General features: G+C 33.3%; 1 protein-coding gene across 1 annotated transcript in view; it reads right to left on the minus strand.

Moving 5' to 3' along the window:
- LOC130448365 (disintegrin and metalloproteinase domain-containing protein 10-like) overlaps nucleotides 1–13,786 on the minus strand; it is a 237,446-nt gene that overhangs the window by 136,175 nt on the left and 87,485 nt on the right. Inside the window, exon 3 of the mRNA XM_056785723.1 lies at nucleotides 8,027–8,145. Within this exon, the coding sequence (XP_056641701.1) occupies nucleotides 8,027–8,145 (119 nt within the window). The remainder of the gene's footprint in view (nucleotides 1–8,026; nucleotides 8,146–13,786) is intronic.

Below are 13,786 nucleotides of genomic sequence, written 5' to 3' on the forward strand. Positions count from 1 at the left end.
TCAAATTACGAAATTTCTGCATTTTAAAAATGCTAAAACTGCTCAATATAAAATTCTGGAAATTTATACATGTTTGACAAAAATAATGGTCCCAGAATTACCTTGCCTAACAAAGAAAACACAGAAAACTTTTGGAAAAATTTATTTATTTTTCAACGCAATCTCCTTTTAGATCCATACTCGCGATTTTCAATAAGTTCGCTACCTTTTTTATAATAAGAATCGTCAAGTTCCTCAAAATAGTCATTAACTGCCGACATCATATTTTCTAGTTTCTCCTGGAGGAACCCGGATCTCACGGCACATCATACAACCTGCTGTATTTTCTTTAATCGTGCTTATAATGATCAGTAAAGTACGTTTGCCCAAGAATGGTTTTTCTTCTATAAATATTGATAAATAATCGCGCAAGCACAATTAGAACCTTCAGTTGTTCATATCACTAATTGTATCTTCTGATTTTTTGATTGAAAATTATATATAATTTCATGTTTCTAATGACTGGTTTTGATATTTGTAACCGCAGCGCATTCGTCATTTTTACGAATCCAATAACTACGTAATTTTCTATTGTTTCATATGTTTCGAGAGGATTATTATCCAATATTCAAATTAGTTTTAAACTTTATTGTTCCTAATAACCAGGTACTAGAATGGATGAGTTGCAAGTTTCATATTTTGCATCGTTTCAATGAATTTAGAAATGTATCAAATTTCCACATTCAAACCTAAAGTTGGAGTACAAAACTTAATTCTATGCAGAATAAATGAAAAAAGTATTTTTCGTTCTACAAAGTCTTCATCGGATATCTTTTCAGTGTCTCAAGAAATATTCAAAAATGAACAGCTATATCATTAACAGGTTGATGTGGAATCAATTAATTTTTTTGGAAAAGCCAAATCAACACTCAAGAAAAATGAATGTTTTTGTAAGGATTCCCAGAAATCAAAATACTGGACATACCCTCTTTATTAGATTTAAAGTTTTAAAAGTTGTTGCTTTGGTTTTAGGATTACAAACAGGCTACTGTTGCTTTTTATGCGAGTGGAACAGCCGAAAGAGAAAAGAACATTATGTAAGAGCAATATGACCGCTAAGAACTGTCAGAAATGTAACTTTTTTAACGAAAAATAATATTACCAACTTTGCTCATCAAATTAGGGTGATAAAATATTGTTAAAAAGCCATGGACGATGATGGAAACGGTTTTTAATTTTTATAACAAAAATTTCCTTCGTTGAGTGACGCTAAAATAAAGAAGGAGTCAAAAAATCCATTACCACCTTAAATGAAAAAAAAGAGAAGCTTGGATGGCGTTTGTCAGAGTTACTGAAAACTTGTTGGGTGAATACAAATCTTCTCAATATTCTGATATCATCAAATAAATGCTGAATGCATATTATGAATTGAGATGATAAGTTTTGGGCGCTAGATAAACAAGGAGACTGCTTTCATCAAGATACCACCACAGTTGAAAAGCGCTTCCAAGGAAAATTTGAACCAGATTATTTTCAATTAGACTTGGGTCTCCGAATATAGAAGACATGTGAAACAGTTCTTTGAAAGCTGATACTAAACTGAAGTTTCATAAATACTGAATATTTTTCAAAACAATACTTTTATTTTTCACAAAAATGTGGCGTAACTAAATTTTTCTTAAGCTTTCTTATTTATTTATTTTTATAGTTACATTGGAGTGGGAACAACAAAAAAATTTGAATGTATCTTTCTATTTTATAAATTCCAGTGTGATTATGAATAATTTATTTGTTGCTGTTTCTAAATTATAACAAGCTGGTATAAAAAATTAGTAGTATAGTTGAAAATACTTATGAAGATATTTATTAATATAACTACGAATATTGTCAATGTCAAATTACATTTCGATAAAGACCGCAATAGGTCACAACGTTAATATTTTTATCTGTTTTAAAATAAAGTTTCAATTAAAAAAGACCTAATATGAACCAAATTTATCAAAAAAAACATATAAAAAAGGTCTAAGAAGTGAAAAATTTTCATTTCATCATCAATTTCTGTTAAAAATCTCGATAGGAAATACTATTCGATAACGAAATGAATTGATTTAAAATTACTTTCTGTATACTAATTTAAATGATTGATAAACTGTGTATTTTTGAATAACCTTATGGAAACATGCTTTTCATGCACAAATAAAATAAATGGAGAGAAAACCCATTCAACTTGAAGTTTCTAAAACAAGATGAAAATCCTATTCCAATTTTTCCAAGCAATGCCTTGGATTTATAGGAGGCGATTTGGATCGTATGAATTTAAATGAAATCGATAAGAGTGAGGGAGGCCATACAAATGCAATTTCATTCCCTTGGAGAATTCCAGCTTATGCCAATTACCTACACTCGACCCATCGTAATTTGAAATTAGTGCGAATATGACAAGATAAAAAATCTAGCGTGGTTTCTAACTCGATATTTTTTTCAGAGGATGAAAGGGAATATTCAGTTTCTAAAATATTGCTTTTTCATACAAGATGGAACATAATTATGTACATTATGTACATACATGGTGAGCTTTACGTAACTATACCATTACGAGGGTTGCTACTTATTCATAACTTTATGACAGACATGTCAGATTTGCCATATCTCAAAACTTAAGTAGCAACCCTCGTAATGTTTATTTGGAAATATAATTGAGTAGTGAGACAATAGAAGATACTGAAAACAATCAATATCAGAAATCAGTAGCAAAAATGAAAATTTATCATTAATCATCTTCAAATAAACAATGATAATCTAAGTGATTTGGAAAACATCTTAGTCATGCGCGACATTTAATATCAAAATAGAAATTGGAAGGCAGATAGATACCACGTTATATGGAACAAAAATAGAGAATAAAATTTAATTATATCAGTTAATGAAGAAGAAGATAGTCGGAAGATTCGAAAGAATCAATCAAAAAAGAAATGGAAATATGACAAGATTAAATACAAATTGAATCAATTGAGATGTAGAGGATAGTTAATTTAAGTACATTATACTAAAGAGAATAATGAAAGTATGTGTCATTACCAGAACTGATGGCAACCAAACAATAACAAGATGGTGGAACAATGATGAAAGACTGAAGACTACGATAATAAAAAAATAAACTCGTGACCATAAACAATGCATCACCCTTTATTTCAATATGAAAACCTAAAACGTTAATCTTTCGGGTTTCTTTTTTTTTCTGTCACAAAAAGTTGAAGTATCTTAAATGTTGGCGATAAAATGTAGCAAAATTTCTTTTCAGCAGACTGGTTCATATTCTAGGATGCCTGGACAAGGACGTCCTTCAGTTTTAACTCGAGATGACCGTTTTTTGCAATTAAATTCATTAAGAAATCTGTCAATGACAAGTATCGAGCTCAACAGCCTTTTACGAGAAGTCTTAAATGTAAATATCTCTGATAAATCAATAATACGACATCTTCAGAATGCTGGTCTACACAGCAGAAGAGTTCTCCAGGAACCTTTGCAAAGCAGCATCGTGTTGCTAAACTAAGATTTGCAAGGCAACATTTAGATTGGAATTTAGAAATTGGTGTTAAATTTTCTTTACTGACGAGACAAGAATCAGTCTAATAGGTCCAGATAGACGTAATCAAATTCGAAGACGCCGAGGAGAAAGATTTGCGCAGTCTTGTATCATTCCCAGGGAGCCGTTCCAAGGAGGGTCTATCATGTTTTGGGGACGAATTTGTTTTGATACCAGCACAGAATTAGTGTCTTTTCCTAGACCCGCCCTTAACACAGCAAGATACATAACTGACATTCTTGAAAATCACGTCGTTCCGTTTGGGCCATTTATTGGTGATGATTTTCGTTCAATGCATGATAATGCTAGACCACACGTTGTGGAAAATGTTCTGAATAAACTAAACGAAGTAGGAATTCATACCCTGACTGACCACCAAGATGTCCAGATATGAATCCTATCGAGCATGTCTGGGACATTTTAAAACGCCGCATTCATCGTCGAAATCCATCTCATCAAAATTTAAATGAGCTTGAGTGAGCGGCATTAGAGCAACAGGAGAATATATCTCAAGAAGTGATACAGCACCTAATTGAAAGCATTCGCAGGAGAATGTTAGCAACAATTACATCCAGAGACGGAAATACACGCTACTAGCGTTTTCAAAAAGGAACATTATTGTTTAGAATGCAAGTTTTATTTTTGAGAAAATTTGGTTAGGTCTGAAGAAACTTTGGCAAAAAGATGAGAGAAGAGAGTATAGGAAATCAGAACCATATAAGTTAATCCTAATAAGGATCTTATAAGGCAATCCTGATCAGTTATCATGACCTATACCTTACCAGATTGCGAAATCACCTGAAAAAGTCCTTATCGGGTCTCTCCAAAAAATTTTACTATTCTGTTTTAACTTTTCAAAACAGTCGTTTAAGCATGCATTCTCGTATAAACAAAAACTCTTATCTGCAAGTGAAATCTCAAAGTTAGTATACAGGTGAAAGTTGCTGTGGGTCGGATCAACCAATTCGATGTGCTTGAATTTTATCCATTGCGAAAAACGGAGTGTGAGAAGGTGTGGTTGTCCTATTTAAAGAGTAGGTCGCTTTTTAGCGATTTCCCTTTTTTTCATATCAAGTAATGATGTTTGATACTCTACCTGTTATTTTTCACCTTTTAAGGGATTAAAGTCTTTTTAGAGTCCACTGCCTTTACTGTTTTTTCGTTTCAGGAGTGTTATGATGGATGAAGTTTCATCTAATGTTATGAGTAGATAAAAAATTCGACTCATTCTGCTTAAACCACGTTTATAAGGTCTAAAAACTGTTCATAAGAATGTGCTTTGCTCACTATTAGACACTGTAGCAAGCATTTCAAATGGTGACCAAAAAAAAACATCACCCTCAATGAAAATTCATTTTTCGCTTGATTTATTTCTGAAATTGTTACTTTTTTTGAACAAAACATTCATTCATTTTATTTCAAAAGTTCCCGTACTTTAAAAATTGCATAGCCATTATATTCAAGTGATCTTAGATTCTGTGCAGTCTGTATGCTTTTTTTCTAGGAACATCTGAAGCACCTAATCAATTCCCGTAGCGTCATTCGTACGTAATGCAATATTCAGTGTTGAAAAATTAATTAACACTCTATCAATTAAACCTTGTAGTACAGCCGCGTTGCATCGTGTTTTCAAAAATTCTCATTTTCATTTTTCCTGCAATTTCTCTCATGCTAATTGGCTTTCATGGTTTATATTCAAGTTGATGAGTTCTCATCCGTTGCGCGTATTTCCATGAAAAAGGGGAGTATAATGTAAAGACTGCATCAAAGCAGTCGTGTATTATAATGAAGACAAATGGCCTTTCATTAACGTGAAGATCGTTACAATCAAAGCCACATTATGATATTATCTTTTTTTATTATTCATAGTCAGAGTGCATTATCACAATTTGATGTACGCGTCATAAAAAGCCAGAGCGTCTCATTTTTATTCATTACAAGCGATTAACTTGGAGCTCTATTCCTTAAAAGAAAAAAATAGTTGATGAGAAAGTGAACTACATCCCACATTTTACTCAAAATATGTTTTAGAAGCGGTACTCAATTTCAAAAATTTGGGATTGAGTTAATGACGTGAAAATAATGAGATATTCTGAAAATATTGTCATACATTGTAATTATTTATTGAAAATACTTACGGAAGGTATTGAAATACAATCTCATGTTGATCTTACAACAAGTGTACGTAAAATTTAACCACAATTTGACGTATCTAGGCCATGGATGTAGAGGATTATCCAGCAAGACTGGCCTTCTCTCGTTGGTTTTTTAGATAAACAACGAGTTGATATTAAATTTGTTGGAAAAGTACTGTTTACTGATGTAGCTGGTTCCACACGAAACGGTTTTATCAATTGACACAAATTAGATTTACGGGCAGATGAAAATCATCACGATACAATTGAACCAAGAATCAACATCGATTTTGTATTAATGTGTGAGCAGGAATAGTAGGTAATACTCAGCGATACATAGAATTTTTCCAAAATGATTTTCCATCCATGTTATGTGATATACTAAACATTCGCAAAGACATGGATTGGTCAGGAAGGTCCATTTCTACATTTCATTTTTTCCGTATGCAGTTCAATATTTGATTGTGTGTCAAAACCTCCTGTGAGTATTTTGAATAAATAATTATGATAATTTTCTTCAGAAAGTCTCTTTATGGCGACGGTTTTCTGAGAATCTGCATATTTCCTAACGAGGGTTTGTAGGAAAAATATTTTTTATTTTCACGTCATCTACTCACACGTGAATTTTTTGCATTAAGTATCGGAACACTTTGTATTCGGATGACAACTGATAATATGTTTAGCGATACGTGCATATTGCATCATCTTTTTTCGCGAGGTAAGCGGTGCGTGGGCGGGGGAAGCCCAGCGTGGTTGGATGGTTGCACACGTGGAATTTTAATGGCTATTAGTAACTTCGACGGAAAGTATCGCGCTTTTTATATGCGCACGTTTTACGAAAACGGTCGTTCATACGTCTTGACGAGGCGACTTTATTGTTCAGAATATGGATTAAGACACATCAATGAAGCTCCGAATACAAATTTAATTAAAATATGGGTTTAGCGTTTTGAAGAGACCAGTTCCACGTTTAAAGCACCATCAAAAGGTCTTTCAAAAACGTCTAGGATAACAGAAAATATTGATAGGGGGAACAAAACTCTCAAAATAAGTTATGTAATAAGTTGTCTTATGCGGATTTTCCTCAATCTCTAGAACTACATCTAACTTTTATTTATCAGTAAATTGAACATTTCTACCTGGTTTTTCAATATTTTTTACGTGTCCAGTTTCACGAAACTTTTTCAATTTTGCTAACTGTAGACTGCGAAACGTGTTGACCAGGGTATTTATAATTAAAAATTTCCTTTTGTGTTTTTGTTTTATTAATACAATCATAATTAAAATGTCTATTCTTTGAGTCTTGGACAAATGACCATAATTAAATTTAATACGCGCATACATACTATACTGACTTCTTTTAGTAACTTTAAATACCTAAATGAAAGCAGTCCAGACTAGATTCCTATCAATTGTTTATTTGGTTTTTTGATTCATATTTTAATATCTTCAAAGAGTTTTTCCTGATGTTTAGCAGAACATACATGAAAATACCTGATTATTTTAATAGATAAGACAATATTGCTGATTTGGAGGTAATACAAAATTAACAAGAATTCTAAAATCGCCTGGGTTATTGTCAAGAAGTGAATGGTGGTCATTTTGAACATTTATCAAAATTTCACATCTTAAATCTGAGTTATGATACCACCAAATTCAAAATTGCTGAGCAGAGGACTAAAATCCCTTGCTAACAAGGTGCCACACGACCCTCTTTCTTACTTAAAATTTGCCAAGGGGTGCTTATAATCCAGAAGGGTTGCTCATACTGTAAATTGTCAATTTAAGAAAAAAATCCGACCTGTTTATGGTTTTTATCACATAGTACATAATAAAGTTGAAATTTAATTTATTCCACAATGTACACTAAATCTTGTGGAATAAAAAATGCGAAGAATTTGATGAAGAATTCGATTCTACCACCTAATTCGACATATTTTAGGAAATTTCTCTCTGAAAATCGGTGTATCGTAATCCCTTTCTAACATATGGTACATCATTTTGTTTTTATAAAACGTATCTTCAATATCAAACCTCCGTTTAATTGGTTTATTTTGAAATATTATACAACAAACTGTATAAAGTTATGCGTGTCGTTTTAAAATTCCAGGCGTGCCAGATCTAGCACGCGTGCCATGGGTTGCCGACATCTAGTCCAAACATTATTGAAATCTTTAAGGACACTCCTAGACTATTCGATAAAAACATAATGATATAAATAAAGGATGAAGAAGAATGACCCAAGTTAACAACCTATCTCGTTACAGTATGAAACAATAAAAATCTTGATCGACTCTTTTATAAAGTAGCTATAGTAAAAGCTTACCTTCTAAATTTCCAGTGTAAACAATCCTTGGGTCGAAATCGATAATACCGTTCGTTGATTCGAACGAAATATCGTCAGCAAACACTTCGTTGTCAGGATATAGCATCAGTTTGAATAACCTGGAAACAAAATTTGATTTCATTTCATTACTTGAGTAAACGCTGACATTTTCAAACAAGTTATATCAAGTATTGAAAAATTCGGAAATCAAACGAATCATTCTAAAGCCATTCTGAATGAAATTTTCCAATTTCTTGATAAAATATTTATGCTTTTAGTTGTCTTGAATCGACATTTCCCCTGTTACAGCTACAAACTTTTACATAAACATTAATTGTTTTTTAAACTAAATTAAATATATGATCAAACAAACCAAAATGATAATATATAATTAAAGTCAATTTATACAAAATTTATAACAAATCAATACAAAGATTATAGGGAACATATTATTTTTCAATATAATTTTTATACAAGGATTTGTCATTAGCCTCAGAATAGGCTTCAGTTTAGACGATAACCTCTGCATCGGGACAAAATTGTTATCCAGACCTTCTCTCGAGGTCTCAAAACAGGAAAAATTCACTGAGGGGCTGATCTGGAAAATACGGTGGATACGTAAGCAACTCATCGTACAATCTAGACATCGCTTTTATTGATTTGTGCATTGGCTTGATGAAACAGCTTTCTACTTTTAAATTAAGCTGTTTTTCTGTGATTTCGTCTTTTAAACGCTTCAGTAAAGATACATAATAGTCGCTTTTTAAGGAGTTTCCTGTTTTTAAGAGTGTCGATCAATATTATACCATGCGTACTCTAAAATATTGATGCCATAACCTGGTCAGCCGATTTTTGCGTTTTCAACTTTTTGAAATCGGTTTATCACGTGCAGTCCTCTCGTATGACTTTTGTCTGGTGTGAAATGATAGAGCCATTGTCACACTTCGACGCAATAATTCGGATTATATAGCTCAAAGCAACGCTCAGAATCATCAATAAGTTGTTTTTAGTCGATTGAGAGCTTGAGCGTCAACTACTTTGAACAGAGCTTTCGCATACCCAAATATTCTCCATGAACAATATGTACAATGAGTTCCTTCAATATTCTCAATCAGCTTCACGGTTATCGGAAATTATTTTGTAAACTTTTAGAATGTTTCGGTGACAGCCTCTTTAGGGCATCTACTCTAGAATCATCTTCGGTGCTCATTTCACCTCAGTGACAGTCGATTGAATTCCGGTGTGAGAAAGTTTTAGAATCAGCAATTCGTTATGGTTTTTGGTTAATTCTGAGCTCGCGTGGTACCCACAGCTTCCGCATTCCCACATATGTTCATAACGTTTCTTTGGTATCTTTAGGGTCTTAACTACCTCAATTACTTTCATTCTATAGTTATTTACATTTATTTTTTGGATTCTTCTGATGATTTCGGTGGCAGCAACTTTGGGGCGACCACTGCGTGCATCTTCCTCGGTACTCATTTCACCTCGTTTGAACTTAGCAAACTATATCTCCATGGTTTAGTTTACAGTCAGTTAAAGTCTACATCATGTTAATCAAGCCAAGTTTTAGCCTTAATAGTATTTTTCTGCAAAAAAGCAATGCTTTATTAACACACTAAATTCCGATGAATTTAATACTATTAGCGCCATTTGTGTGTCAGCTCACAAATTTTTCAGCCCATCTAATTAGTGGAGTCGTTGATGTTGTTCCGACCTCGTTCACTGACGTAGATCGTGAAATCGATCCTGTTTTATCATGTATATAGAATCTAAAGTTTGGCGAATGCGATGGGCAATTCCCTGAAGGACAAGTTTTTATGCACGGCGGCAACTTCTTTATATTGTTTTTATAACTTATTCACAGTATATTATGGCCGTCTTTATAGTTTCAATTTCAAATAAGGGTTTTTTGTTTGTTTAAATTCTAGAGTCCAAATGATCGAGAAATCCGTGGTGTGTAAATAGGCGCTTGTTTATCAACGAGTCAGTCGGTAAATATTTGGATGTCGAAGAGAACAGATCGAAATAAGAGAATAGTTAATTTTTAGTGGATAATTTAGTGTTTAGTGAATACAGATGATAAAAACACACGCTTGCCTTTTTTAAATAGTTTAAAAACTTAACTAGACTGCTGTGTTTACAACGAAAATATCATTATCACCGGCAAGTCACTTGTTGGGTGTGATGTGGAAAGTAATATGTCCTGACATAGTCACGTGGTCGATTTAGCTATGGCAGCTGGAAAAATATACTCCGCAATAGCTTCTAATCCTCTACAAAGCCCAGATTCTTCCAACTTTGAGTAGTGCTGTCACATTTGGAGCTCAGCTTCCGAGCATACTCTGAGGATACTCGATTCAATACAAAGAGAGCAATTCGACATATACGCGATCCAGAGTTGGACACTTGAACAGTATTTGCAGGACCTACTCGACAAGCAACGAGTTCGCCTACAGACGCTAACGTCAATGGAGTCTTTTCTATGAAGAAGTGCAAGCCCGTGGATTCAGCTATCTAGGCATGTATTTCCCGACCACCTATAGAAGTTGAAGATCAATATCCAGAGGCATCCTCATACGGCAGGCACCACTCAAACTTCTCGAATCTAATAGTTACTCTCTTGTAATTGTTATTTAAAAAAAAAAAAAATTATTCTCTGGTAGTTATAAATTTCTCGCAGGTTTCAACTCGTCGCAGATATATTCGTAGCTATTCTTCTTGTTGAATCAAATTGAATTGAAGCTAAACAATAAAGTTGTCAAGAACAAATCAATTGATAGGAAAAAACTGTCAAATATCTAAAATGATTTGCAGCTCTTTGGAATCATTTCGAATGCTACATTTCACATCCTTTTCCTTTCCCCTAATGGGCATATTCCAGGACATAATAAAACTCTGGAAAGGTTTCTGATACTATTTTGGCTTTCTTGTTTCAGTTTTTGGTATCAAGTGTATTCTTCTCATACGAATCATGAATAGCTCCACGTATAAACTCAATTTTCATTGATTCTGTAATTCTTATTAGGATTATTATTAACAATTTACTAAATATTCTCAAAACTTTAATAGGTTAAACTATTTGAGAAGTATTGTCAAGATATTATTCCTATTGTATTTTTAACAGTGTATTTACATACAAAATAGCAAAAGATTGGAAAACCGGATTGAGTTCCCTCGTTAAAATAAATCAATAATCGAATTTGGTGTAGAACTCAGTGTAAAATTTGAAATTAATGAAAACGAATCGTCACATTGTCAATAAGAGTTGATCCGACTAACCAATCTGATTATTTCGGATTTAATTTTCATATTAAAAAATTGTTTTGGCTGAACAATATTCCATTCGATTGATATCGTTTGACGAATTTGAAAATTTTATGGAATAACTCGCCGACTAAGCTGAAATCATTTAAATAACTTTCATATAAAATGTTTTGAACAATTTGTTGTTTGGAATTAACGTGTTTTGTATTGCAAGAACAAAAGGTTGAATAACAAAACCATATGACACTAATTCCACCTGTAAAAACAACATCAAGAATGAAGGTATCACATAAATTAAGATTTCAAACTAATTTATTTTTCTGAATTGAGATCAATTTCTATTAGGATCATTGTTTTAGTTTCCTCAAAGTGATACTCATATTAAATACACTTAACAAACAGAGCGACCCAAACAACAGTCGATGCGTGATCTAAGCATGATCACCACGCGCCTCTGCATCTATTGGCTATAACAAACATGCCTCCTCATGCTGATCAATTAGATTTTAATATTCAATATTTTAGTTTAATATTTTTAAAATGTCAGATACTGATACGGCTAAGGAAACTGCTGATTGGTGTTACCACGATCCACATAAAAAAAGACCAAAAAAACTGCATTGATGCAACAGAATGTAATTTTGAACAATCACAAAAATGAAGTTGAAGCCCTTTATTGTCGATGGAACGTTAAAAGTAGAAAATATTGCTGAAGTGGCCTCCTCAAGTGTTTATGCAGTTATGAGAGAATCTAAACAAAGGCATTCTTTTTCTGCTACATCCCTCACGAAAAAATTCTATTGACTTGCTAGACGATTGTGCCTTAAACGCTAAGAGAAGGAAAGTCATTTTCCTTAGGATCTTAGGATCGAGAAGTGCGATATACATAAATACCAAACAAAACAATATAAGCAGAACAAAAAACTAAACTAAGTCGCGCGTGCAGAATCTCTAAGAGCAGCGTAGCTCCGCTGAAATCTGAGCGTTCGAGATCTGATCGTTTCGCTGTCCCGAGACAAAGTAGGATACACTTCGATTCAAAACGTCTCGCCTGGGTTCGTGTAAGTATGTTGGTTATTCTTAAAACCAAACCAAAAGATTGACTTAATTATATGCTATTAGGACATTAAGGAGGTTATAAATCAAATATGACCTAAAATTCCCTAAAGAAGGTACATCGAGTGGTAGTCACAAATATATTCAGTTTTAAAAGATGTGAATGATGATGCTGACCTACCAAATTTCAAAAAGTCGACATTCCGCAAGTTTTTGAGAACAGTTTTAAACTAAAGAAACAATAGTTTATTGCTCGAGACACCAGAACTAGTATTATGTAAACGAGAGTATGAATCCATAAATTCTTCGAGACAAGCCAGAGGTCTAAAGCACAAATATCATTTACTGGAACCAGCTACAGGGGTTTGGATGAAAAAGATACTCCTGAGAACCTTTAGCCAAAGAGTATCTTTTGACTGTATTAACCTCAGTAGAAATAAAGTATCACGAAGAAGAGTTCTGTCGAGGCATTGAAGAAGAGGTATGAAAGGACAAAAATCATTTACTGGAATTAGTTACAGGGGTTTAGACAGAAGAAGAAACTCCTTAGGACCTTTGACCAAAGAGGATCTTTTGACTGTATTAACCTTGGTAGAAATAAAGTATCACGAAGAAGAGTTCCGTCGAGGCGTTGCTGCCTCAATGGATACCTAGATGTGCTAGATTTAGCAGAGGATGCAGCATGCATATTCTGCTACGTAGAAGACAAAACCTATGTATCTACAAAGGATCTGTGATAGCGGGAGCCATCCCACATCTTGAATTTTCTGAAATCAATTATAATAATAGATCATCTATAACTACTGAGCACCCCAGTACCACAGCAAAAAAGGGGACACAAGCAAAATAATTAGTATACAATAGTAGCTCACGGCAGAAATGGAAAACCTTTATAGGTTTACAATAAGATTTTATGGGTATTTCGATTCAAAGAAAGAAGGATTTTTTTGTTGGATCATTCTCATTTGCATAAAAAACTTTCAGTTTTCTGTCAATATTTCAAAATCTTATTGAGCATTTATCATTTTTTATATCGAAAACTCCAATATCCGACCCAATTAATTTTCGAATCCACCCTAATGCCGACAAAAAATGCGGTTTGTTGAAAGCCTCGCGTTATGAATCATTCCCAGGCCATCTTTCATTTTAATTAGGTAGGAAAAGCGGGTTTCCCGCCAGGACGAATTCATTCATATCTTGTCCCAACTCTGTACTCAATTCATTCGTAATTTGACAGATAATAAGGGAAGTTATGCTGATTTATTTTCAAAGTAACATGGTCAATGTAACCACCAGTCACAAGTATGTAGTAGTTTTCTATTTTTATGATTTCAAGACGTTGATAACGTTCATAGCTCTGCTTGTAAAAGAAGCGGTTAATCTAAACTCCTTCTTGTAGACCATGATAAAACATCAGGTAAATAGTATCAAATATAT

The sequence above is a fragment of the Diorhabda sublineata genome, chromosome 8 (genome assembly GCF_026230105.1).
Source record: "Diorhabda sublineata isolate icDioSubl1.1 chromosome 8, icDioSubl1.1, whole genome shotgun sequence".
Lineage (NCBI taxonomy): Eukaryota > Metazoa > Arthropoda > Insecta > Coleoptera > Chrysomelidae > Diorhabda > Diorhabda sublineata.